Source organism: Eulemur rufifrons, chromosome 2 (genome assembly GCF_041146395.1).
Source record: "Eulemur rufifrons isolate Redbay chromosome 2, OSU_ERuf_1, whole genome shotgun sequence".
NCBI lineage: Eukaryota > Metazoa > Chordata > Mammalia > Primates > Lemuridae > Eulemur > Eulemur rufifrons.
Window position 1 is genome coordinate 4032020 of NC_090984.1, and position 27649 is coordinate 4059668.

At 56.9% G+C, this 27649-nt stretch overlaps 1 protein-coding gene across 1 annotated transcript; it reads left to right on the plus strand.

The window, feature by feature from the left end:
* Positions 1–26438, plus strand: SLC27A1 (solute carrier family 27 member 1). Its single transcript, XM_069493699.1, has 12 exons — positions 1–209; positions 14077–14471; positions 14663–14824; positions 14915–14984; positions 16137–16228; positions 16305–16414; positions 20665–20874; positions 21955–22081; positions 22166–22303; positions 22383–22547; positions 22936–23082; positions 25178–26438. The coding sequence occupies exons 1-12, from the start codon at positions 43–45 to the stop codon at positions 25333–25335; spliced, it is 1941 nt and encodes a 646-aa protein (XP_069349800.1). The 5' UTR covers positions 1–42; the 3' UTR covers positions 25336–26438.
* The last annotated feature ends 1211 nt before the right edge of the window (positions 26439–27649 follow it).

Here is a 27649-nt window from a genome sequence, read left to right on the forward strand (position 1 = left end):
CCCGGCGCGGTCCGCGGCCTCAGCGCTCTCCGCCGCCCCAGGATGCGGGCTCCGGGTGCGGGCGCGGCCTCCGCGGCCTCGCTGGCGCTGCTGTGGCTGCTGGGGCTGCCGTGGACCTGGAGCGCGGCGGCGGCGCTCTGCGTGTACGTGGGCAGCGGCGGCTGGCGCTTCCTGCGCATCGTCTGCAAGACGGCGAGGCGGGACCTCCTGTGAGTGTGGCCGGGGCCGGGGCCGGGGCCGGGGGCGGGACTGCGCGCCCGGGAGGCGTACCGGGGGCCGCCGGCCTGGAGGGCCTCGAGGATCTGGGACGGGTGCTTCGAGGGTGGGGGCGGGGCGGCGGTGACGAGTGGGGGGCTCTGAGAGCAACTGCAGGGGACAGCTTGGAAGTCTCTGGAGGGAGATGAGTAGGGTCCAAGGTGCTTGGGGCTTTGGAGGCTGCTTGGGAGATCTCAGGGGCAACTTGGGGGTTTTGGGGCAGCTGGTGGAAGTTCCAGGGATCTGGGGCTGCTAGGGAAGCCATGGGGGCTTGGGAGACTCTCTGGGGCCGTGGTGACTGCGGGAGACTTTTGTGGGCTCTTCAGTGGGTGACTGGGGGCTCACAGGGGCGACCCAGTGGTCTCTGGGGGCTGCCAAGACACTTTGAGTCTATTTAGGGCTTTCTCTGAGGGACGAGAGAGCTGCTTGGGAAGTCTGTGAAGGACTTGCGGGCCTCTGAAGGGTGTGACTGCTTATCTCCTCAGGACCGTTAACGGGTTTCTGCATGGCTGGGGCACGCTTTGAGAGTTTGGGGTCTCAGGATCTGCAGGGAGGTTGCTGTGTATTCCAGAATTGGTTTGAGGCTGTCTGGAGACTGGGTTTTGGGGGGATAGATTCTGGTGTCATATGCAGGGATCCTTGGAGGCTCTCTGGGTGTCTATGAGGGGCTGGCTCAAAGGAGCTGCTGGAGTCCTTCTGGGGTGAAATAGGTGATGCTGGGGGGTTCCCATCAGAGCAAATCTCAGGAATAGCCCCCCCTGTGGGAGCAGGTGAGCACCTGCCATGTGCCAGGCCGGGCTTGGCGCCTTCACCGGTCTTGCAGGGAGGTGAGGGGACTGAACCCATGACAAAGGTGAAGAAACCAAGGTTCATGGAGGGGTACAGATGGTGTGGAGCTGGGAAGGGCCCCACTGTAAGTTGATTGGTCTGGAACTTTCTGAAACCCATCCTTTTTTCTCCATGCTGTGGCCCCTGCCCCTTCCCCACTGCCTGCCCCTTGGTGGTTCTGATGTGCCGGTCTCATTGTGCCCTCTGCTCGTGCACCTTCCATGGCTACCCCGTCCTCTTCAGCTGGGCATTCAATGTCCTGCCAACCTGTTCCCTGCCCACCTGCTGTTCTCCACCTCTATATGTTCACCTGGTCCCCAAATCAACTTGCTACAGTGTTGGCCTCAGGCTGCCCCCTCTGCTGGGACACACTGTACCCCTTTCTGCCTGGGGTTGCTGTATGAGACTCCCTCAGGGAAACTGCTGGGTTTTCCTGCTCAGCATCATCTCCTGATCCTTGCTGCCCTTAGAATCTAGACCACACACCTGAGCACAGCCCACGAGGTCCCTGACCACATCCCCAACCTCCACTACCTTCCCCCGTGTCACCCCTACTCCTCCAGCTATACCTACCTCTTTGCCGTTCCTTAACTTTGTTCCAGCCCCAGGACGTTTGCACTTGCTGTTCCATCTGCCTAGATTGCTGTTTCCCTACTCCTCATTTTCAGTCAAAAATGACTAGCAGAATGGCCAACATTTACTGAGCGTTCCCGCCGTGCCGGGTGCTGTGCTAGGCATTTTACAGGCACAACCTTATATATAAAGCCCTCTTACAACCCCATGAGGGGGGTACTCTCCTGTCTCCATCTTACTGATGAGCAGACTGAGGCACAGTGTGGCTACGTAACTTGCCCCAGGTCACACAAGTGGTGGGAACAGGATTGGAAGCTGAGCGGTGTGGCCGCTCACCACTAGCAGTGTTTGTCATTTGGAATTATTTTATCTGCCTGTTTTCTTGCTTTTTAGTTCTTGGGCCTCTTTCCCCCTGCTAGACTGTGGGGGGTGCAGATGGAGATTGTGTTGGGCTTGGTGCCACTCTGGCCCTGCCCCCCAACTCAGGGCTGGCACCCGGCAGGAGCCCGGGACGTGTTTGCCAAGCGCGGGGACTTCCCTTCGTTCTTGGCCGTACCCAGGCTCTGTCTCCTTCCTCCTCAGTTTTGCCCCTGCTAGAACCCAGGAATATCCATGCCCGGTTCTGTCTCCCCTGGGGGACAGGGCGGCATCTGGGTCCACTCTGAGTCCCTGACATGGCTTGACACACTTGTCTGTGGGAGGCAGCCTCGAAGATGGCCTAGGGATGCCTGCCTCATGCCTCTGTGTGATCCCTTTCCTCTGAGCGTGGGCTGGCCCTGGTGACTCTGGGTAATGAGTAGAATACAATGGAAGTGATGGGTTGTCACTCGTCACATTATTAGGTAACATGAAAGACTGGCTTCTCTCTTGGGCACTGTCTCTTGGATCACTTGCCCCATGTTGTGAGGCGGCCCTGTGGAAAGGCCCGCATGAGTGGCCTTGGATGTCGATTCTCCCCGGAAAAAGCCTTGAAATGACCAAAGCCCCAGCTGATACCTCAATTGTAGCCTTACCCTCAGCCAGAACCACTCAGCTAAGCCACTCCCAGATTTTTTGTTTTTTGTTTTTTGTTTTTTTGAGACAGAGTCTCACTCTGTCGCCCCTGCTGGAGTGCAGTGATGTCATCATAGCTCACTGGAACCTCAAAGTCATGGGCTCAAGCGATCTTCTTGCCTCAGCCTCCTGAGTAGCTGGGACTACAGGCATGCGCCACCACGCCTGGCTAATTTTTCTATTTTTTTTTTTTTTTTAGAGACGGGGTCTTACTCTTGCTCAGGCTGGTCTTGAACTCCTGACCTCAAGGAAGCCTCCCGGCTCGGCCTCCTAGAGTGCTAGGACTACAGGCATGAGCCACTGTGCCCAGCCCACTCCCAGATTTTTGACCTGTAGGAACCTTGAGATGATAAATATTTGTTGTTTCCCGTCAGTAATTCGTGGGGTAATTTGTTACTCAGCAATAGCTAACCAATGCAGCCTGTATAGACCTCCCCATGTACTAGACCCTTGTTCTAATCCTCTCACAGTCCTGCAAAGAAGGGATGCTTGTGAATTCCACGTTACAGGTAGGTGAAATGCACAAGGGCACAGAGAGGTGAGGTCATTTGCCCAGGAACACACAGCCAAGGAGGGCCAGGGCTCCAGAGCCTGTGCTCTTAGCCACTGTGTCATACTGGGGTGGTGGAGGTGCTGAATTTAGACCTGGGTTCGGAAAAATTTTCAGCACCCTGCCCCAGTGCTCCTAACTTGTCCTGTACTCGGGGGCATGAAATCTGATCACATTCATCCTTGTTGATTTCTTCCTGCCCTGGAGTCCTGGGACTCGGGGCAGAGGAGCAGTGGGATGAGAAGCAGACAGTGGCTCCTTTGTCTACAGGATGGGGGTGACTTAAACTGGTGCCATGGAGGGCTGCCCAGGCATGTGGCTGGAACCAAGCACCGGAATCCACTGCCTGCCCACGTGGGTGTCCTGGAGAGTGGCCGGGGCCAATCCTCTTGTTCCCGGTCAGGGACCTCGTGTTTGGCCCAAGTGTGACCAGCTGTGGCCTCAGTTCCCATTTCTTGCTGTGTTGCCTGGGAACGCAGGGGCTGCTTCCTGTGGTCGCAGGGTTCTTGGGGTACTCTATCGAGTTCACTCACGGGAAGCCCTTAGGGAAGAATTGTGCACCCAGTCAGTGCTCAGACGCGTTGGCACTGATTGCCATCGGTGGCCCCGGCACCGGGAGGCACGCGATGGCCAAGGGTCTGGCTGTGGACTTCATCCCTGCCCCTCGCTTGCCCGTTGGGCCCCAGTTCCTTCATCCGCAAGATTGGTCCTCGTGCACAGCTCCTCCCTGGGGAAGCATGCATTGAGCACCTGCTGTGTGTACCACAGGCACTTGGCCCACCACCTGGAACACAGAAGGAGCCTGCTAGGCAGCTTCGGTTCTCGGTTGTTCTGCCCCCAAATTGCTGTATGACCTTGGGTGTGTTAATTCACCTCTCTGAGCCCCCAGCTTATCCATCCTCTGACAAATGGGGATCCTAGGGCCCTCCTTTGGCAGGTGGCTGTAAGGTTAGCGCAGTGCTTGGCACATAGTAGGTGACTGACAAACACTAAAGATGATCATCTTAGTTATTCTGTTTATGATCATGGTTGAATGAATGGATGAGCAGTGTTCTTGCTGGTGAGGTCACCCCCTCTTTGTCCCGGCCCTTCATGGTGGCCCCATAGTTGACTCCAGAGCTCACTGGAGGGGGACTGTGAGGCCCAGACCCTATCTTTACCAACACCTTTCAAGACATAGTCTTTGTCCCCAAGGCTGTCAGGGTGTGACCAGGGAGGTGCATATGTAAAGAGCCAACTTTTAATTTTATGCTTTTACTTATTTTTTTGTAATCGTCAATACATAACACATTGTACAAAATTCTAAATGTTGCAGAGGGGCTTGCGGAGAATGCTGCCCTCTCCCCACCGCCTGCAGCCACGCAGCTCCCCTCCTTGGAGACGCTGCGTGTCTGTGTACAAAAGTGTGCACAGGCCGAGCTCGGATCCGCGCCACAGACGGCAGCACTTTCTCTGTCGTGTTCCTCCCCTGGCATTCTCTTCCTCCTCTCCGCTTGCACTTGTAACTTTTACTTGTATCAAAGTCATGCAGGCATCACAGTGAAACACTCAAAGCATCTACCTCACCCCCAGCCTACAATTTCCCTTCTCTGGCAGGAACAACTTTCACCTCCTGAGTTTTTGGACTTCACCTCCATGTCTCTAAATGACATATGTGACGACATCTTGCATTTTTTTTTTTTCCCAGTTTGAGGCCTGATCTTGTCATTTCCTTCCATAGAAGGTGAGGATTTGGCTGGGTGTGGTAGGGCGTCCGTTGTCGTCCCAACTACTTGGGAGGCTGAGATAGGAGGCTCTCTTGAGCCCAGGAGTTTGAGTCCAGCCTGGGCAACATAGTGAAACCCTGTATCTCTAAAAAAAAAAAGGGGGCGGGGCCGGGCGCGGTGGCTCACGCCTGTAATCCTAGCACTCTGGGAGGCCGAAGCGGGTGGATCGCTGGAGGTCAGGAGTTCGAGACCAGCCTGAGCAAGAGTGAGACCCCGTCTCTACTAAAAATAGAAAGAAATTATATGGACAACTAAAATATATATATACAAAAAATTAGCCGGGCATGGTGGCGCATGCCTGTAGTCCCAGCTACTCGGGAGGCTGAGACAGGAGGATCGCTTGAGCCCAGGAGTTTGAGGTTGCTGTGAGCTAGACTGACGCCACGGCACTCTAGCCTGGGCAACAGAGTGAGACTCTGTCTCAAAAAAAAAAAAAAGGGGGGGGTGGGTGGGGAGATGAAGATTTGGCATCCTTTTGTCCCCTTGACGTCACTCTTTTCCTGTCCACATTCTTCCATCCCTGCATTGTCCGACAATTATCACAGCCAGTGCTCGGTGGTGGTGGCTGTCATCGGCAGTCGCTACAGTGAATTAGTGGATGCTGAACCATTGTTCCTGGGGAAAATCCAAGGTGAGTTTCCTGTGAGCCTCTTGTCACATCACTGTCACCAGCTGAGTAGTATATAACCTTATTTTATGTGAGTTTCTGTTTAACTAACAGAATCCAGCCCCGTGTTTAATAGATATTGTTGATTTGTTAGCATCGAGCCCATGACCAGCTGCACTAAAACTCATGGCTGAAGGAAGATGCTGGAACACATGTATCTTCTCCGTAAGGCACGTCACAGCCTTCCTGTGCTTAGGAACACTAGACAGCACTTCAGCACTGCGCTTGGGGGCATTTTCAACAGCAAAGTCACCAGGAAAAAGCAAAAAAAAAATGTGGAAAACCGGCACTAAATAGACCATGGAAAGGATACTGGTTTGTGGTACGATTGCTGAAATTAGGCGGAGCGTTGCCGTCTTGTTGACTTGTGCGGGGAATGTGCGCTTTGGCAGCTCAGATTTTTCTCCGATCTGTGTGTGTCCAAGAATGACAGTGATTTGGGGGTTAGAAATAAATTTTAGTGGGTAGGCAAATTTGCAAATAAGAAATCCACAAAGGATGGGGGTTGAGTATACATGATAATTTGGGTCAGGTCGGTAGTAAATGTTTATATTGTTTTGACTCTAATTATTCTAAGCTGAGCCATCTAGTATACTAGGATCACTTTTCTTTTCTGTTTTTCTTCCTTTGTCACCTGGCTAGAGTGCTGTGGCGTCATCATAGCTCACAGCAACCTCAAACTCCTGGGCTCAAGCGATCCTCCTGCCTCAGCCTCCCGAGTAGCTGGGACTACAGTAAGCGCATGTCACCACGCCTGGCTAATTTTTTTATTTTTCTATTTTTAGTAGACATGGGGTCTCGCTCTTGCTCAGGCTGGTCTCGAACTCCTGAGCTCAAACGATCCTCCCGCCTCGGCCTCCCTGAGTGCTGGGATGACAGGCGTGAGCCACCGCGCCCGGCCCCTGAAGGGTTTTTGATACCATCCTGTTCTTGTCTCATAGAGGCCATATCCCCTCTTACGTCTCTCAGCATATTAGTGACTTTATTATTGTTCTATTTATTTCTTTGAACAATCTCTTCTTCCTCAAAGATTTTTTGCTTTGTTTACTTTAGTCTCCATCATGCTTGTCAAGAAACCCGCAGGGGTCTGGCTGTCCTCAGTTGTAAAGCCAGCTAGCCAGTTAGAAGCTCCAGGCAAGTGCGCGCGCGCGCGTGTGTGTGTGTGTGTGTGTGTGTGTGTGAGATCTTGGCAACTGTGAGCTTCGTGAGGGGGTCACCTGGCCAGGCAGTGTTTTGGGGAAACCCCAATGGCCATGTCTTTAGGTGGTTTTTCTTGGTCTGGTTAGATTCCCCAAGGCAGCTTGGCTGGTTTCTGTAAGGTTTCTTTGAAGTGGCCGGCGCCAGAGAAAGAAAGACGGGCGGAGTTGAAAGAGATAAGTAAAGAGGCTTTATTGGAGCGCTCCCGGGTGGGGGTAACGGGTCCCCGAGAGAGGGCCCTGGGCGAGCCTCACAGTCCCACGAGTGGGACTAGAGAAGCTGCCCCGCCCAGAAGTCTGAGTGGGTTTATTTACATTTTTAGGGATGGGGGATGGGAGCCTCTTTGGCCAGGAGATGTCGGTGGGAGGAGTGAGGAATTTCTTTGTTTCAGCTTTAGGGTGGGTATTGAGGGATGGGAGGGGCTTCTTTTTCATTAGGGAAGGGAGGGGTGCCTGCCCCCAGCCTTACAGTTTCCCCCTGGAGGGTGAGGGTCTAGCCAGCAGCACCCCAGGGAGGGGAGCTGAGGACTTGGCGCCCAATGAGCAAACACTCACTTACCACCCATATGCAGGGAGATGCCCAGCCGGAGACCCTCCCGGGGACAGATCTCCAGTCTTCTCTTGGGGTCATTTCTTTTTTCTTTCTTTCTTTCTTTTTTTTTTTTTTGAGACAGGGTCTTGCTCTGCTGCCCAGGCTGGAGTGCCGTGGCCTGATCACAACTCACTGCAGCCTCCAACTCCTGGGCTCAGGCGATCCTCCTCCCTCAGCCTCCAAAGTAGCTGGGACTACAGGTCCCACCACCACGCCTGGCTAATTTTTTTATTTTACTTTTTATTTTTTTTATAGAGCTGGGAGCTCACTATGTTGCACAGGCTGGTCTTGAACTACTGGCCTCCAGCGGTCCTCCCACCTTGGCCTCCAGAAGTGCTGGGATCACAGGCGTGAGCTGCCACGCCAGGCCTTGACTCCCTTTTGAACATGCCAATCACATTCCTCCCTCCAGGCCTGGGCACTTGCTGCGCCTTCTCCCTGAAATGCCTCTCCCTGAGCTTCAGCCACCTGACTCCTCCTCATCCTTTAAAATGCAGTGCAAATGTTGCTTCCCCAGGGGGAACTCCCCTGTCCCTGGGGCTAAAATCTGCATGTTTGTGCTTGAACACGACGCCCTGCTTGTTTCCTTCTGAGCACTGATCATAACACTGTAATGGCTTCTGTCTGCCTTTCCCTTGGTTAGGAACTGCCTCGTCCACCCTAGATTGTAAACCCCAAAGGGGCAAAAATTGTGCCTCCCTTGGTCACCTGCGTGTCCCTGTGCCTGTCTCGACATCCAGCGTGGGGTGGTACTCAGCAGAGGCCACTGCACGAGTGGACCTGCTCCTCCAGGGAGTTGTTCAGCATGGGGACACTTTCAGTGCCAAGTAACAGAAATCCCAACCAGAAGTGGCATGGACAGTAAGGAACGTTTACGGCCACATGTAGTACAGAATTGAGACAGAAGGTGGCTTCAGGTTGGTTAACTTATGGTTTAACATGTTGTCATAGACCCAGGTTCCTTCCATCTTTTTGCACGGCCATCCATGATGTGTAGGCTTGGTGTCTCCGGCTGGCTTTCCTCATGGGCTCTCATGGGCTGCTGTGGCTCCAGGCATCACATCTCAACGACAGCTTCCCAAGGCAGAAGAAAGGGGACATAGGACTGCTACGTTCCACATTGCAGGGAGACTGAAAGGGGGCGACGTGTGTTTGTGGTGGTGTCTATGAGTTGGGCATTGCTGGAGTTGAGGAAGCCATGGGGGTGAGGTGGCAGAATGAGATTTCCAGGGCTTTGGATGCTGAGCAGAGGAGAGTGTCACATGGCCGAGGAAGGGTTCTGAGCAGAAGAGCAGCACAGCCAGGCTGTGGCTCAGCGAGGAGGGTTTGGGGACAACCGGGCAGGAAGTTTGCTTGTTCCCAGACCGCGGGAGTGGAGATGCTGCCTCCACTGGGTAGATCCCTGGGGCAAGAGCGGTGAGCGGGACAGACAGAGGCTGCACACAGAGTGGGGCGCATGGGTGTCCTGGAGTCGCCGTAACAAAGTGCTGCAAGCTGGGTGGCTTAAGACAATAGAAATTTATTCCCTCCCAGGCCTGGAAGCCAGAAGTGCAAAGTCAAGGTGTCGGCAGGGCTGCTTCCTTCTGGAGACTCTGAGGGAGAATCCGTTCCATGCATCTCTTCTAGCTTCTGGTGGCTTCTAGCAATGTTTGACGTTCTTTGGCATGCAGCCGTGTCTCTGCCTTCATCTTCCCGTGGCCTCCTCTGTGTCATCTCTTTTTTTTTTTTTTTTTTTTTTTTTTTTTTTTTTTTTTTTTTTTTTTTTTTTTTTTGTTGAGACAGAGTCTCACTTTGTTGCCCAGGCTAGAGTGAGTGCCGTGGCGTCAGCTTAGCTCACAGCAACCTCAGACTCCTCGGCTTAAGCGATCCTACTGCCTCAGCCTCCCGAGTAGCTGGGACTACAGGCATGCGCCACTATGCCCGGCTAATTTTTTCTATATAGATTTTTAGTTGTCCATATAATGTCTTTCCATTTTTTTAGTAGAGACGGGGTCTCGCTCAGGCTGGTCTCGAACTCCTGACCTTGAGCAATCCACCCGCCTCGGCCTCCCAGAGTGCTAGGATTACAGGCGTGAGCCACCGCGCCCGGCCTATGTGTCATCTCTTTTTCTCTCTCCTAGGAGGGCAGCAGTCACTGGATTTAGGGCCCACCCTCAACCCAGGAAGATCTCCTCTCAAGATCTTCATTAAATTACGTTTGCAGGCCGGGCGCGGTGGCTCACACCTGTAACCCCAGCACTCTGGGAGGCCGAGGCGGGAGGATCGCTTGAGCTCAGGAGGTCGAGACCAGTCTGAGCAAGAGCAAGACCCTCATCTGTACAAAAAAATAGAAAAACTAGCCAGGCATGGTGCCATCACCTGTAGTCCCAGCTACTTGGGAGGCTGAGGCAGGAGGATCGCTTGAGCCCAGGAGTTGGAGGTTGCAGTGAGCTGTGATGATGCCATTGCACTCCAGCCTGGGCGACAGAGCAAGACCCTGTCTCTAAAAAAAAGAAAAAGACAAAGAAGTAAAGGATGAGAAGGAGCCACCATGGGGGGTGGGGGGCTGGGCAGAGTATTCCAGGCAGTGGCAACTGCAAGAGCAAAGGCCCTGGGGCAGCCAGTGCTCGAAGAGCCGGGGGAGGGGGACAATGAGGAGGGCAGGGCAGGGCCATGGAGAGCCTCCCAGGACCCAGGGATGGCGTTTGATTGAAAAAACAATGATGGGGAATTTTTAGAGGGTTAAAAGATATTTTTAAAGGGTTTATTCTGGGAAGATTCCAAACCTACAGGAGTAGAGAGAGCAGTACAGTGAGCCTGCGGGCACATCTCCAGCTTCTGTGACTGTACGCGCTCGTTTCCTCGTCCCCACCCACTTCCTCCCCCTTGCGAAACCCAGACGCACATCCTTTCATGTGTTAGGATACCAGGGTGCGTTTCTGGAAGGCAAGAGACTCCATTTTTAATCTCTCCATAACCTAGTCTTCAGGGGCTTCGCTCATTCATTCATTCTGTGTGGTAGTAAAATACACATCACACAAAATTTACCTTTGGTGACATAAAGTACATTCACAATGTTGTGCAAACATTACCACTATCTAGTTTTGGAACTTTGTTTGTTTTAGAGACAGGGTGTCAGTGTGTCGCCCAGGCTGGAGTGCAGTGGCATCATCACAGCTCACTGCAGCCTCCAACTCCTGGGCTCAGCTATCCTTCTGCCTCAGCCTCCTGAGTAGCTGGGACTACAGGCCTGTGCCACCACGCCCTGCTAATTTTTTCTATTTTTAGTAGAGACAGGGTCTCGCTCTTGCTCAGCCTGGTCTCCAAATCCAAATCCTGAGCTCAAGCGATCCTCCTGCCTCAGCCTCCCGAGTCGCTGGGACTACAGGCGGCCACCACCACACCCGGGTAATTTTTCTATTTTTTGTAGAAACAGGGTCTCACTCTTGCCAGGCTGGTATTGAACTCCTGGCTTCAAGCGATCTTCCTGCCTCGGGCTCCCAAAGTGCTGGGATTACAGGTGTGAGCCACCTCACCCAGCCTGCAGAACTCTTTTCACCTTGTAAAACGGAATCTCTATTATATCCTTCGTGGGTTGTTTTTGTGCTGTAATTTACAAACGGTAAATGTACCCATTCTTAGTGTCCAGCTGGGTTTTTTCCGTCAGAGGTCCACGCTCAGGAGACCACCACTGTCCAGATACAAAGCATTCCCATCTCCCGAAAAGTCTCCTGGTGCCATCAGAATCCCTCCTTCCCGTCCCTGGGGCCCTAGGTCTCTGTTGATCTGACATCTCACACCAGATCAGGTTTGCCTGTATACAGTAGGTGCTCACTGTGTGGGGGACGAGTGAAGGAATCTGTGCCTCTATGCTGGCCTCTGTGGAGGCGAAGGATGCAGCCATCTGGCCTCTGTTTACTGAGCACCTGTTGTGTGCCAGGCTGCGTTCAGAGCTGAAGGATGTCACTCTCCTGGGTGCTCACAACCCGTCTGGCAGCCAGCGGGGGCAGCACCAGGCGCAGTGGGGCCCAGACAAGGGCACCTTTCTTTTTCTTTCTTATTTTTTCAAGAGATAAGGTCTCCCTATGTTGCCCAGGCTGGACTCAAACTCCTGGCCTCAAGCGATCCGCCCCCCCCCCGCCCCCGCCGAGGCTCTCGAGTAGCTGGGACTGCGAGCTTGAGCCACCGACCGTGTCTCTGGTTTCCCCTTTCTGGAACCTCTTCTGTCTGGCTGCTGTCCTGCAGTGCAGCGTCTTTGAGATTCTCCTGGGGAGCTTTGATCTGATTTACTCTCTGGGACTCTCACGCTGGAGTCGTTCATTTTGCAGGGGCTGGTGAGCTGCCCCGAGAGCAAAGAGCAGGGCTGGTGGGCCCGAACCTGCTCAGGGCCTCGGAGCTTTGCCTCTGTGTCCCCACCTCCATCCCTGTGCCTGGCCCCTCTGCAGAGTGGCTTTGCCCCAAGACCCTGCTCATGTGTGGGTGCCTCTGCCCTTGCCAAAGATCGGGCTGGCACCAGGGGCGGCTGCTCCTTCGGGCTGCAGAATTCAGGTCTGACCCGAGAGCCCAGACGCGTCTCTTCCCTCGTGGGCTTATTTGTGGCGGGTGCTCTGTGTCCCAGGAGAGCGGGGCCTGGGGCTGTCTCCTCCGCTGCTGTCTCTCTGGGGCCAGAACATAACAGGTACAAGTCCCTGTCTGCCTGGAGCAGGAGGAGACGGGCCAAGGCCAAGGCTGAACACCCTGCACTTGGCATGGAAGGCATGAGTGCCATGGAGAAAAAATAAAGCAGGGACAGGGCACAGGAGCGTAGAAGGTAGGGCAGTAACAGACGGGGTCCAGGAACGGCCACCTGAGGTGACACTTGAAGCAAGACCTGGGCAAGGAGCCATGTGGATGTTGGGCAAGAGTGTTCCAGCCGGCGGGCTCAGCCTGTGCAAAGGCCCTGAGGCAGGATTGGCCAGGTGTGTTCAAGGGACAGTGAAGAGGTGGGTGTGGCCGGAGTGGGCTAGTGAGGAGGGGTGGAGCGGAAGACGGTGGGAGGGGACAGAGAGGGAGGAGGCTCTGTCTCTATCACCATGGGTTCTCGCCCCACGCGGGCCTGGTGCTAAGCAGGTGCTCACCGTTTCAGGAGAGAATGAAAGAACTCTGCAGCTGACTGCTGGGGGGGCAGGTGCGCTGGGTCCCAGGTCCAGGGGAGTGAGCACAGTTGTCCAGTCTGTTTACTGAGCACCCCTGGGCCCTGGGCTCCTCGGCTGACACAGAGATGCAGCTTCCTTGGGTTGCTCACAGTCCGGGGGTGGACCCGTGGCTGGTGGTTCTGCACGGGGCGGGCTCACACTGAACATTCCCTGAGCCCAGCCAGTGCCCGGCTGACCAAGTCCGGCCCCGTTTGGGGGAATCTGTGTTGGGATGGGGTGGCAGTAGGTGTGGCGCAGGGGCCAACCCCATGCAGGTGCCTGGAGGGCTTCCCAGAGGCTGTGGTGAGGATGCTGGAAGGAGCCTAGTGAGTGGGCGGGTCGGTGGGGGCTGGCAGGTGGGGTGTGTGTGTGTGTGGGGGGGTGATGCTGGCATCGAGCTGCAAGGACCTCGGCACCCTGGTCCCATCCCAAGGGTAGCTAGAGGGCCCTTCCAGATGCTTCCAGGGCAAGTGTTTGACCCAAGCAAGAAATCTCGTACATCTCACCAGAGTCCTGAACCCTCGTTTCTGGAAACGCAGATGTTCTCCCACAGGCCCCAGCAGCCTCCTGTCTGCAGGGCTCTCATCGTAACCCCTCCTGCCCACCTCAGACCTCGTTTCCCTCCGCCTCCCTCAGCCCCACTCCCCCACGCCAGCCTCCACTCCGATCCTCAGGTGCGCCTGGTTCCCAGGCCTGTTCCCACCTCAGGGCCTTTGCACTGGCTGTGCCCTGGCTCCACCCATAGCCACTTCTCCTCACCTCACCAGGTGCCACCTGCCTCTCTTTGGAGGCCTCTCCCGCTCTGGCCACACCGCCCCTGCAGCCTGGTCACCATCCGGCACTGTCCGGTGCTCATTCATGTACCTGGAGCGGACTCTCTCCCCAGAGGACGGTGGAGCCCTGAGCACGGGGCTTGGTGGTCTTTGTTCACTGCTCTGCCCAGAGCTGACAAGAGTGCCTGGCACACGACAGGCACTGGGGTGCCTTGGCGGCCTGCTGGGTGAAGGAGGGGAGGAAGGAAGGCAGGCAGGCTACAGGGAGCGGGGAGGCCGGGAGAGCAGCGGAGCACACAGGCCGGGGCTGGTGATGACTCTGATGCTAAGCGGTGGGCGGTGGTGGCCAGACCAGGCTGAGGAAGGGGCAGGCGAAGTGGAGACCCCGCCCCGGGTCAGGACAGGGCAGGCTGCCGTGACAAACACGGCCTGTGCCAGTGGGGCAGGACAGAGTGACTGTTTCACACCACCGTGGCCAGGCTGCTTCGAGAATTCCACCTGCTTCCGGGCTGCTGGGTAAGTGGCCCCTGAGAGATCCGACACCAAAAGTGTTAACTGTAAATCTCACCAGAGCTCTCCAGATGGGGAGACTGAGGCTCAGGGACGCCAGTCTTCCGGAGAGGAGGCTGAAGAGGGTACCAGTGACTCTGTGTCCTCTGTCCCCCGCCAGCGGCCTTTCTGTACTGATCCGCGTGCGCCTGGAGCTGCGACGGCATCAGCGCGCCGGCCACACCATCCCGTGCATCTTCCAGGCGGTGGCCCAGCTGCAGCCGGAGCGCCCGGCCCTGGTGGACGCCGGCAGTGGCGCGTGCTGGACCTTCGCGCAGCTGGATGCCTACTCCAACGCCGTGGCCAACCTCTTCCTCCAGCTAGGCTTTGTCGCGGGCGACGTGGTGGCTGTCTTCCTGGAGAGCCGTCCCGAGTTCGTGGGGCTGTGGCTGGGCCTGGCCAAGGCGGGCGTGGAGGCCGCGCTGCTCAATGTTAACCTGCGGCGCGACCCTCTGGCCTTCTGCCTGGGCACCTCGGGCGCCAAGGCCCTGGTCTTTGGTGGAGAAATGGCAGCGGGTGAGGCCAGGCGCGGGCGTCAGGCGGGTGGGGGGAGATGCTGGCCCCAGGCCCCAGAAGAGGAAGGGGCCTGCCTGGATGTGGCCACGAGGCACGTGGTCTGGGACAGCCCCAGGGCAGGGAGATGGTGCATCCCAGGCCTTGGGAGGGGCCTGTCCAGCCATGACCTTGACGCCTGTATTGGACCTCAGTGGTGGCAGAGGTGAGCGGTCAGCTGAGAAGGAGCCTTCTTAAGTTCTGCTCCGGAGCCTTGGGGCCTGAGGGCGTCTTGGCCGACACGCACCTCCTGGACCCGCTGCTGAAGGAGGCCTCCACCGCCCCCCTGGCACAGCCCCCCAGCAAGGGCATGGATGGTGAGTCCTGGTGGGACCCGTCCACGCCCCCCCGACTGCCTGGTTCCCTACCCGCCCGGCCCCTGTCCCCAACGCCCACATCTCCTACAGATCGACTCTTCTACATCTACACGTCGGGGACCACGGGGCTGCCCAAGGCTGCCATCATCGTGCACAGCAGGTGAGGGGCCCATGGGTATGGCCCTGAGCCCCCAAGTGACCCAGGGTGTCTCAACAGCCTGACCTGCGCCCAGCCCCCGTGGGGTCTTGGGGACATCTCAGACCCCAACCTGGTGAAACTCACAGCCCATCTCAGGATACTGTTCCCCCGTGCCCAGTGCTCTGGGACCCCTCCGTTCCGCCTTCCCCACATCCAGCCCATCAGCAGCACCTGTCACCTCATTTGTCCACTTTTCTCCATGCCCCACCCCCCGACCTGCCCCAGCCCCTCCTTGCCCTCCTGCCCCCTGCTCCTGTCCCCAGAGGCCCGGTTCCCCTCAGCAGCCACAGGAGGGGTTAAAATCCTAAATCAGGCTGGGTGCAGTGGCTCACACCTGTAATCCTAGCACTTTTGGAGGCCAAGGTGGGAGGCTTGCTTCAGGCCAGGAGTTCGAGACCAGCCTGAGCAACATAGCAAGACTTTGTCTCTACAAAATTAAAAAAAATATATATTAGCTCGGCATGGTGGGGTGTGGCTGTAGTCCCAGCTACTTGGGAGGGTGAGGTGGGAAGATCACTTGAGCCCAGGAGTTTGAGGTTACAGTCAGCTGTGATCACGCCACTGTACTCCATCCAGGGTGACAGAGCGAGATGCCATCTCTAAAAGTTCCCAGATCAGACCTCCCTGCGCCTGTCTTGGTCTTCAGAATAAAACCCCTTCTCAAATCGTTCAGGCCCTGCCACCTCCCTGATGTCATCTGCTCCCCTTCAGCCCTTGCTCATTCCTCCGCAGCCCCTCAAACTGCCTCGAACCCACATGCTCCTTCCAGCCTCAGGGCCTTTGCACGTGCTGTGCCCTCCGCCTGGACACCCTTTCAGAGCATGCCCCATAGTTCCCTCTCACTAGGTCTGAGACCATGCTTTACTTCCCCTGACAGGATCCCCCGACCTCCCTGGCTGTGTCACCATCAGTCCCTCTTTGCTGGTTCACCCTGTGACATCCCTCTTAGCACCAGTGGCAATTAGTTTCTTTATTTGCCACGTGCTTCCTCTCTGGCCAGCCTGGGAGGCCCGTGCGAGCTGGGCTGGCTCTGCCTGGTCGGCACCCAGCACGCTCACCCATCCCGTACCCTGGTGGATTTAGGTCCCAGCCCGTGCCCCCCTGGCCCTGCAGGTACTACCGCATTGCTGCCTTCGGCCACCACGCCTACCGCATGCAGGCGACCGACGTGCTGTACGACTGCCTGCCCCTGTACCACTCGGCAGGTACGGCGCGGCAGCCCAGTGGTGGGAGACTGCGGGTGGGCGCTGGGGGACCCCTCACCGAGCCCACCGTCTGCAGGGAATATCATGGGCGTGGGACAGTGCCTCCTCTACGGACAGACTGTCGTCCTCCGCAAGAAATTCTCAGCCAGCCGCTTCTGGGACGACTGCGTCAAGTACAACTGCACGGTCAGGCCCCGCCCCTTCCCGGCAGGCCCCTCCCCTCCCGGCAGGCCACGCCCACCCACTGTCGGGGGCGGGGGGGTCGTCCACCATTATGGTGGGGCCTGCTCCCCTCTGTCCCGAGGATGTCCAGAGTGGCTGCCTAGGATGGGGACAGAGAGGGCAGCCAGTGTTTCTTGAGCACTGGCTCTGTGTCCAGTCCTGGGCTAAACCCTCCAGGTGTAAACTCGTTGCAGTCCTCATAACTGCTTGAGAGTGGGCAAAGGCATCACGCCCATTTTGCAGGTAGAGAAACTGAGGCTTGTAGTGCTGCTGGGATTGGGCCCAGGTGCCTAGTGCCCCATGGGTCTTCCCCGCTGGTGACTGCAGGGAAGTGAGACCAAGTGTGGGGTCCACCCCTGGGATGTAGAGGGCTACAGGCTGGGGCTGCGGGTGGGGTAAGCATGGGGGGCATCTGCTGTCCCGGGGAGAAGAGCAGGTGGGGGTTAAGAGAAGGCAGCAATGGTCGTTCCCCTCCACGGTGAGAGGAGACCAGGCCGAGGGTTTCAGTGCTGCGATGGGAGAGACTCGGGCGACACAGGTGGGAGCTCCCGGCCCAAGGGGCTGCTGGGCCCCCAGGGAGCAGCACGGCCGGCTGGGTCAGGAGAAGAGAGTGCAGGGGGTGTTCAGGGCTGTGGCAGATGAGCATGCACCAACTCACCTCGCACAGGTGGGACCCGGGAGGCTCAGCCACTTGCCCAGGGCCCACGGGGGCAGGGGCAGGGCGCTCTGGGCTGAGGATCCTGGGGACTCCGCAGGGTCAGCGACAGCTGTGCTTTGCTCCACTTTAGAGGGTTTTACCTTCTGCCTGGGGGGTCTTGGGGAAAATTGCAAAACAATCTCTTTTTAAAAAAAAAAAACATTAATTATTGAGAGTTGGAAATATACATAACTGTGGGGGGGAAAGCATGGGGCGTTCTTGCGCGCCCCTGAGCCAGTCCCAGGGCCACCCACGCCCCGTTCTGCCCCTCCACCCGCAGCCACCCCCTCCCTCTGAGTGGCTGTGGAGCAGCGCCCGCGGCAGACAGCCGTACGGTGCGCTTCCTGCATGGATGCTTCAGGAAACCTCTGAAAGGTGAGGACTTGTTTTTTAAAATTGAGGTGAAATTCACATAAATTAGCTATGTTTAAGTGAACAATTGCATTCATAGTGTCGTACAATCACCACTCTATGTAATTCCAGAACATTCTCGTTCCCCATCACCAAAAGGAGATTCCATCCCCATTAGCGGTCAGTCCTCACCCGCCCCCCCAGCCCCTGGCAGCCCCCACTCTGCTTCCCGTCTCTCCGAATTTGTCTGTTCTGGACATTGCATACCCATGTGGCCTTTGGTGTCTGGTAAAGGAGGGTTTTTAAATGACACGGATTTCTCAGTGTCATCAGGAATCTGGCAGTGGCCAGTCCCGTGTCTCACCATGTCAAGGATGTGTTTGTTCTATAATTTTAAAAAGAATCAATAGACAACCAGCATTATGATTGGTTGATCTGTCTTATATGAATCCTTCCATCGGCCGGGTGTGGCTCACGCCTGTAATCCCAGCACTCTGGGAGGCTGAGGCAGGAGGATCACTTGAGGCCAGGAGTTTGAGGCTGCGGTGAGCTGTTTGTGCCACTGTACTCAGTTGCACCACTGGGTGGCAGAGTGAGATCCTGTCTCAAAAAAAAAAAAAAAAAAAAAAATTTGTCCAGACATTGTGAAGTGTTCATGGGGAACAGAATTGCCCCTGGTCAAGAACTACTGGTCTAGATATTTGATCAGCTTCAAGTTTAATTTTTTTTTTTTGGCAAAGATTCCTTGTGGGTGGCGCCATGTCCTCCCAGAACTCGGAGGCCCATGGCATCTGATGATCTCTCTCTCTTTGTCCCTGACACGCCACATTGCATTGGGCGTCATTCACTGTCTCCAGGCCGCTGGAATCTCATTCTTTCAGTTTCCTAGAAGTGGAATTTCTGTGTCACATAAGGTAGGCGGTAAACACAGAGGACTCTTTAAGGAACAGGACAGAATCTCCAAAGGTCACGTTGAACAAGGATGCCGAGAAAACAAGAGCATGTGTCTGTTTGGGTTTCGAGATTCCATCTCATGGTCGTAGGCTAGAGGAAACCGCTCGGCTGCTGTTCTGTTTGCAGTGGTGGCCGCAGTCCAGCCATCCTCCTGGGGGTCAGCAGGCTGTGACCTGGAGCCTTGCTTTCTTAGATTCCTAGGGGCAGGTGGGCAAGCAGTGCAACACATCGTCACCATGGGAGCCAAGCGTGCGGCACCTTTGTCTCCCCACACCCACTTGGGGCGTTTGCACTTGTGCCAGGTCGCCCTGACACGGGAATCATAGTGGGCTGGGGGAGCTCAGCCCTTGGCGTGCTCCCAGCCCACGTCTGGGTGCAGCCCCCAGACTGGAGGTCACAGCACAGGCACCCGGTGTCTGCCTTGCTGAGCAGGTCTGAGTTGTGTTCGCTCAGCTCTGGGTCTGTCCCAGGGCCCCGACTAGAGGTAAGGATCTGTCACTTGCTCTCGGTACCTGATGTGGCCTCAGCCACCTCAACTACAGTTGAGTTCTCCCTCCCCGGCCGGATTTCCGAAGAAGAAAGGGAGTTGCTCATAGCACACTGGGACCATCTGGTCACCATCTGGAGGACAGCTCTGTATTTAGGGAGGGCTTTTTCAGTTGAAAGGAGCCAAAACCCTAACCCCAAGCCTAAGCTAAACTATGGCTTCTTCAAGGAAAGGGATTTATTAACTAATGGAACCGAGGAGGCCATACAGTGACAGCTTCAGGCACAGTTTGATCCAGGAGAGCCTTCGTCACTCTCCATTTCTTATTTTCAGCCTCCCTCTTGAGTTCCTGTTCAAGTGGGCAGCTCCCCTCCCTGTCCCTCCTCCAGGAGGGTCCCCAGTAGCTCTGGCAGAGAAAAAGGGCTTCTCTTTCCTCCACAGTCCATCAAAACTCCCAGGGCTGGTTCTCATTGGCTCAGCTCTGGTCACATGCCCATTCTTAAACCAATCACACCGGCTGAGGGTGGACTAGGCTGATTGGCCAGGCTGTGTCATATGTTCTGTCCTGGAAATGGGGTGGGCTGCAGCACACTCAAGGCAAGTGGCCTAAGTCTGGGGATGGAGGGAGAGAACTCTTCTCCGTAGGGTCCCGATGTTGGTTAGTGGCTGGTGGTCTGGGGTGCGCCGCATCCCCTCTCCGGGCCTCAGTGCTTGGCAGGTGGCGTGTGCCCAGCAGGTTGGTTTGTTCATCTGTTTAGTGGGCGCCTACTCAGGGGCTCAGCCCAGCACGCAGGGAATGCCCTTCACTGGCGTGACGTTTGAGCCCAGACCCGGGCCAGACACGTGCATCCGGGGGAAGGGCGCTTCAGGCAGAAGGCGCAGCACGTGCAAAGTCCCCGACGAGGCAGAGCAAAGCGCGGGAGACGGACTGAGGGAGCCACAGGCAGAAACTCGGGTTTCATCCTGCAACGCGGCGGGAGCCGCCAGCGCGTTCGCGGCGGTCATGACCCGTCTGGTGGTCAATCCTGAGCGCGTCACCGCTTCATTCCCACTCTGGGGACAGGGCACCTGGGTGCAGATCACATGCTGCCACTTGCCAGCTGTGTGACCTTGGGCCAGTTAATTACCAGCTGTGAGCCTCAGTTTCTCCACTTGTAAAATGGGGAGGACAATCATTCAGAACTCCTTTGGGAGGAGAGAACTCAAGGGCACCCGGGGCATCCAGCAAATGACCCCAGGAAGCCCCGGTGGGGATGGAGAGGGCAGGGAGGGACGATGCCCTGTGCGTGGCGCCAAGGAGCAGGTGACTCCATGGCACCTGGGGCGCAGTCCCAGCCCAGGACCTGCACCTGCGAGGGGTTGACCCCGGGGATGATGGTCTGGGGACCTGGGCTAGCTGGTGGGCTCTGGGGCAGTGTGGGCTCTGGACTGAGGGTGGCCCTGTGGGGCGCCCGCTCTCCAGCTAGTTCTGCTCTGTGTGTCCCCTGGGGCTCTGAGAGTGATGTGTCTGCGGGAAGCAGCGTAGGGGTAGAGGGATCGTGGAGGGGCATAGGGGACACCAACTGCAGCCATTCAGATAGAAGCCACGTCCCCGGCCCTCTGTGAGGGCTGACCATGTAGCAGATGTCAACAGCGCCACCCGGGCGTCTCGCTCCTAGGAGTAGCTCCCCGGGTGGGGCAGTCTTGGGGGGGGTCTCCTGCAATCCGGGCTCCCCGCACCCCCAGGTGGTCCAGTATATCGGGGAGATCTGCCGCTATCTGCTGAAGCAGCCAGTGCGCGAGGCAGAGAGGCAACACCGCGTGCGCCTGGCCGTGGGCAACGGGCTGCGGCCGGCCATCTGGGAGGAGTTCGCGCGGCGGTTCGGCGTGCGCCAGATCGGCGAGTTCTACGGGGCCACCGAGTGCAACTGCAGCATCGCCAACTTGGACGGCAAGGTGTGCGCGGGCAGGGCTCGGGCTCAGGGACGGTCCCTGCCTCTGCCTCCCAGGTCCCAGGTATCCATAGCGCGGAGGCCGGGCTCAGCCGGGGTGCACAGGGCGGGGCGTGGGGGGTCTCCTGGGACCCCCTTCCCCCCTGTGCCCCCGGAGGCTCAATGCAGGGACCTTCGTTCAGTGTGCATAGTCAGTTATGTGACCGTCACCCTTGATTGGGGAGGATTCAAGGCCACGGCAGCGTGACTGTGTGCCCTGGACAAGTGCGTGTGGTGATGGACCCAGGGCTGGGGTTGGGGGACCCAGAGCTGGGGTCGGGGCGCCACTCTCCTGCTGGGCTAATCACTCAGGTTCCTTGGACCTCGGTTTCCTCACCTGTAAACAGGGCTAACAGCTCGTTGCGCATGTTCGAATCACGCAACGTCATGAGCTCAGTGTGCAGGGCAGACACTTCCGTGATTGGCAGTGACTTACCGTGGTATCGCCTTTCTTCTGCCCCTGCATGACTCTCCCTCTCTCTTCCCAAGCCCCTCCCACCCACGGCCAGGAGCAAAATCATGATCATAAATAAAGCAAGTGCCACGTGAGCTGGGTCCCCCAGTGCCAAGAAAATGCACAGTCCGCACTGGGATTATCTATTGTATAGCCAGCCCCTCCGACAACACCCAGTTGCAATGTGACGAACACAGTAGCGTGTGGTGGCCCAAACACACTGAACGAGCATTTCCCCTCACAGAACCACACCAGGCAGGGCGGCGGGCAGCCGGCAGGAACAGAGCCACGTGGCCCCAGGGACACCAGGCATCCGCCTCCTGCCAGCATGGAGGGTTTTGTGGGCCAGGAAGTGGTGGCCAGCTGCGGGTCTCCTTGTGTGACTGCAAGGAAGGCTGGGAAGGTGGGAGAGGGATAGGGGTGGGGGACCCTGCACTTACCGCCCCCATTTTGCAGGTCACCCAAGGTCACAGCTGAGAGTGACACCAGGGATGCTAACACCAAGCTCTGGGGCAGGGGAGGCAAAGTGCCAGTGAGGAGGACCCCGCGCCCCCGCCGGGCCCCGTGCCAACTCCATTCTCCCCACTGCAGGTCGGCTCCTGTGGCTTCAACAGCCTCATCCTGCCCCACGTGTACCCCATCCGGCTGGTGAAGGTCAACGAGGACACGATGGAGCTGCTGCGGGACGCCCGGGGCCTCTGCATCCCGTGCCAGGCTGGTGAGCAGGGCCCTGCCTGTTCCCGGGGAGCCGGGGCCCCAGCCCGCCCCTCCCAGCACCGCCTGAGTGCAGCCTCCTCCCCAGGGGAGCCCGGCCTCCTTGTGGGCCAGATCAACCAGCAGGACCCACTGCGCCGCTTCGACGGCTACATGAGCGAGAGTGCCACCAACAAAAAGATCACCCACAGCGTCTTCCGCAAGGGTGACAGCGCCTACCTCTCAGGTGCGCAGCCCGCGAGATCCCAGGGGCTGGCTGGGAGGACGGGGAGCCACCATCCACCTCCTCCTTTCCCCTCTGCCAGGTGATGTGCTGGTGATGGACGAACTTGGCTACATGTACTTCCGGGACCGCAGCGGGGACACGTTCCGCTGGCGTGGGGAGAACGTCTCTACCACCGAGGTGGAGAGCGTGCTGAGTCGCCTGCTGGGCCAGACAGATGTGGCCGTGTATGGGGTGGCCGTGCCAGGCAAGCTGGGCTTGCGGGACTTGGTTCTGGAGCGTGGCAGCCCTAGGGGAGCACAGCCAGAAGGGGCCAGGAGGTATACGGGTGCTTTGGGGGAGTGCACAACCTGGACAACTGCACGTGGCGGTCTGGTTGGAAGCATGGGATCTGAAGTCAGTTCACATGAGTGATGTCGAGCCTTGGTTTTGCCATCCAGGAAATGGGATCATGAAAGCAACCCCATCTAAGGGCCACAGGGAGCAAAGCAGGAACTCCATAAAATGTTTGCTGTTTTGGCGAATGTTATCCCAGGTGGGGGTGGACCAGAGATCAGAGACCAGGGGCTGCTGTTTAGGGGTGTCTGGTCCTGCTGCTGGGGGCGGGGTGTTCTCAGCTGAGCCTCTGTCCCCAGGAGTGGAGGGTAAAGCAGGAATGGCAGCCATTGCAGACCCCCACAGCCAGCTGGACCCCAAGGTGATGTACCAGGAGCTGCAGAAGGTGCTGGCACCCTATGCCCGGCCCATATTCTTGCGCCTCCTGCCCCAGATGGACACTACAGGTGCGCCCTACCACCGCCCCGCCCAGCCTCTCTCCATCCATCCGTTTGTCTGTTGGTTGATGTCTTAGTCCCTTGGTCCCTCCCACACTGGGGATCAAATTTCAACATGGGTTTGGCGGGGACAAGCCAGCAGTACCCAAACCATAGCACACAGCCAGGCACTCGCGTCCTCGTTCAGGACCCTGCTCCGAATCCGGCGTGACATCGGTGGCCAGCGGGCCACTCGGGCTCACGCAGGCCTGCTGGGGTTTTATTTACGTGTTTGTTTATTTCTGTTTCTCACTCCCACCCCTGCTAAGCGTCCTGAACTACTCAGCGCAGCTCTCCATTTTCTGCATTTCCTGATAACGAGGACAGTTGAGTGAATCATCTCGTACCTCCTGGGTGTCCTCCTTTGCAAATCGCCTGTTCCTGTCTTTATGTTGGCTGTCACCTGCTTTCTGGTTGACAGGAGTTCCTCATAACAGTCTGGGTGTTAATTGTCAGCAATTTCAGACACCATAAGTCTCTTCTCTTGTTGAATCTCACTGTGAACTTTGTCCATGGTGCCCTTTGTTAGAAAAGAAACTCTGAATTTTGATACAAACAAATTTGCCCATCTGGGTGCGGTGGCTCACACCTGTAACCCCAGCTACTTGGGAGGCTGAGACGGGAGGATCGCTTGAGGCCAGGAGTTTGAGACCAGCCAGGGTGATATAGTGAGGCCTTGTCTCTAAAAAAAACAAAACAAAACAAATTTATCCTTTTTGTTTAACCTTATAGTTTGTGCTTTTGCAGTTCTGCTTTTAAAAATTACCTTTCTGGCCGGGCGCGGTGGCTCACGCCTGTAATCCTAGCACCCTGGGAGGCCGAGGCGGGTGGATCGCTCGAGGTCAGGAGTTCGAGACCAGCCTGAGCAAGAGCGAGACCCCGTCTCTACTAAAAATAGAAAGAAATTATCTGGCCAACTAAAATATATATATAAAAAAAAAAATTAGCTGGGCATGGTGGCGCATGCCTGTAGTCCCAGCTAGTTGGGAGGCTGAGGCAGTAGGATTGCTTAAGCCCAGGAGTTTGAGGTTGCTGTGAGCTAGGCTGACGCCACGGCACTCACTCTAGCCCGGGCAAAAACGCAAGACCCTGTCTCAAAAAATAAAATAAAAATCACCTTTCCAGGCCAGGCACAGTGGCTCACGCCTGTAATCCTAGCACTCTGGGAGGCCGAGGTGGGAGGATAGCTTGAGCTCAGGAATTTGAGACTAGCCTGAGCAAGAGCGAGATCCCGTCCCTAGTAAAAATAGAAAAATTAGCCGGGAGTGGTGGTGCACACCTGTATTCCCAGCTACTCGGGAGGCTGAGGCAGGAGGATCGCTTGATCCCAGGAGTTTGAGGTTGCTGTGAGCTAGGCTGACGCCACCGCACTCTAGCCCCAGCCACAGAGAGAGACTGTCTCCAAACCAGAACAAATAAAAAAATAATACTAAGAGTTTTTAAAAAATTACCTTCCCAATTCTAGATCACAAAGGTATCTTTCCTTGCTTTCTTCTACTAACCATAACCCTTAGCATATTTTTCACAAAACCAATTTGTAATCCCCCAATGTGGGAGGTGCCAACTTTTTCTTGAGGGACCAGAGAATCAATATTTTCAGGTTTGCCGGCCATATGGTTTCTGTTGCAAGCACTCAACCCTGCCACTGTGGCAGGGAAGTAGCCATAGACAATGTATAAATGAATGGGCATGGATGTGTGCCAATAAAACTTTATTTACAAAAACTTGGGGTGGGCCAAATTTGGCCTACGGGGCATAGGTCGCTGAACTCTTACCCACTGTGTGACAGACAAAACCGTGCCTCAGTCCTGTGGGGGATGGATACGTGGCCAGGCAGGGAGCACACAGAGTTTCTTGCTGTGGTGGAGGTAGCCAGGGAGGCCTCCCTGGAGGAAGGGGCACGAAGCTGGAATCTCAAAGACAAAGGGGAATCAGGCTAAATAGGGAAGAAGGTTCCCACCAGGACGGCCTTTGCGGAGGCCCAGAGGTGCAGAACGGGTGGCCGGTTGGGGGCTCCTGCAAGCCCTGCTCAGCCCTCGTCCCCACCCCCCATTCCTCACCCCAGGCACCTTCAAGATCCAGAAGACGAGGCTGCAGCGGGAGGCCTTCGACCCCCGGCAGACTTCAGACCGGCTCTTCTTCCTGGACCTGAAGCAGGGCCACTACCTGCCCCTGGACGAGGGCGTCTACACCCGCATCTGCTCGGGCGCCCATGCCCTCTGATCCTTCTCCCCCGCCAGCCAGAGACTCCTGGGCGGGCCTGGCGGCGCGGTGGGCTTGGGCCCGACAGCCCTGCGGGGGGCTGCCTCTCGCACTGCCCGGCGCCTGGCCAGCTGCACCTGGTGGCCGTCCCGGGGCTGAAACTGGAACCTCAGAGGAGCCGCTGCCCTCTCCCGCCTTCCGGTGTCTGTCTCGCCCCCTCCCTGCCCCGTGTCCCTGTCCGGCCCCATCTCCCCCCTTTCTCCTCCATCCCGCCCCCTCTCTCCCGCCAACAGCGGATCAAACGTTTCTTAGGAGCAGCGTCCTCCGTGGGCCCCGCTGCCTCAGAGCCCCCCTCCGCTGTGCCTTAAGGAGCCCCGGCCTGACCTCGGCTGCCGGGTTCCCGAGTCGGAGCCGGAGCCCCAGTGAACGCTAAGCAGGCCCTGCGCCCTCCGTGCTGAGGGGAGGAGCCGGGGTGTGGGGACATCAGCAAGTGGCCCCCAGTGTCTCCCAGGCTGGGCCGATTGCCCTTTTGCGCTTCCCCGTTCCCGGTGGGTTTCCCTGGCTCCACCTTTCTCTCTGGATGCCCTGGAAGCTTCCAGGATTGACTATGACCCCTTGGACGTCGTCACCACTGCTGGCCCCTGCCTCTCCTTGGGACTCCTGCTGGGGAGCCCTGAAGGAGGCGGGGCTGGGTGGCCCTAGCAGACTGTGTACTGTCCCTGGTGGAGGCCTCTTCGGTGTCCCCATCTAGCGTGGCTGCTGGATGGACCCATGGGAGTGGCAGTTGTGGGGTGGGGGGAGGTCTCCTGCCCGGGATGGCATCTGTTATGGCCTTGGGTTCCAGTCCTCAGATGTCTCCACTGGTTGTGCTACCGATGGCTTGACAATCCTGCCAAGATGGCACAGACGTACCGCATCGCCTTGTGGTGGCTCCTCAAGACACCTGTGCCAGCGTTGCTGGGGCTGCCACCCAGGCCGCCCATCTGTCCCCCCTCGGCAGTACTGTCCGTCCTCTGGAACAGGCTGGCAGTGAGTCACCCGCGCTGTCTCACTCGGACCTTTCCAAGCACTGAGGTTTTGATTCCTAATTGGTTTTAAGAAATAAACCTGCAGAGCTTCTAGCACCTGCTGGGAGCCCAGTCGTTTAGTGTCTGTCCCCGTGTGGTACAGAACCCTTGCTGAGTTTCGGGAGGCAGGCCGGGCCCCCGCCCCACCGGGCAGCACAGGCTCCAGACCCGAGTCAGACACAAACAGGGGGCCAGCCCACCTGCAGGGCCAAGGCGCCTCCCTGCAGCCCCTGGGGCCTCCCAGCCCTGGGGTGGCCTCGGTGGTTCCAGAGGAGGGATGGCCCGCCTGCCTGTAGGTTCCTGCAGGTGCCACGGGACAGCCCAGATCGGAGGGTGCCCCTCCACGTACGGGTCAGCTGGTGCTCTGGGCGAGTTGCTAGGCCTGACCTGGAGGCCATCTGAGCCAGGATTTGAACCCAAGACTCCCAGCTCTGGAGTCTATACAGTAGTTCCCCCTTATCTGCAGGGGATATATGCCAAGACCTCCAGTGGATGTCTGACACCAAGGATAGTATTAACACTTACATACACCGTGTTTTTGTACATCTGATAACTGAGATGGCTACTAAGTGGCTAACGGGCAGGCAGTGTAGACAACGTGGATACATTGGACAAAGGGGTGATTGGTGTCCCTGGCAGGACGGAGGTGGATGGTGAGAGAGTTAGTTCATCATGCTACTCAGAACAGTACGCAACTTAAACTTGTGAATTGTTAGCTGGGCATGGTGGCTTGTGCCTGTGATCCCAGCATTTTGGGAAGCTGAGGCAGGAGGATCACTTGAGGCCAAGAGTTTGAGACTAGCCTGGGCAACATAGCAAGACCCCATCTTTACAAAAAATAGAAAAATTAGTCAGGTGTGGTGGCACATGCCTGTAGTCCCAGCTACTCGGGAGGCTGAGGCAGGAGGATCGCTTGAGCCCAGGAGTTGGAGGTTGCAGTGAGCTGTGGTGATGCCACTGCACTCCAACGTGAGTGACAGAAGGAGACCCTGTCTCAAAAAAAAAAAAAAAATCCCTTCGAGTTAGCAAGAAAATACTCCTGGTAACTCTTCAGATCAAACTGTTAGTTTCTCAACTTTTTTTTGAGAACTGGTTTTGTTTTGTTTTTGAGATAGAGTCTCACTTTGTTGCCCAGGCTAGAGTGCCATGGCACAATCACAACTCACTGCAACCTCAAACTCCTGGGCTCAAGTGATCCTCCTGCCTCAGCCTCCTGGGTAGCTGGGACTACAGGCAGGTGCTACCACGCTGGGCTAATTTATCCATTT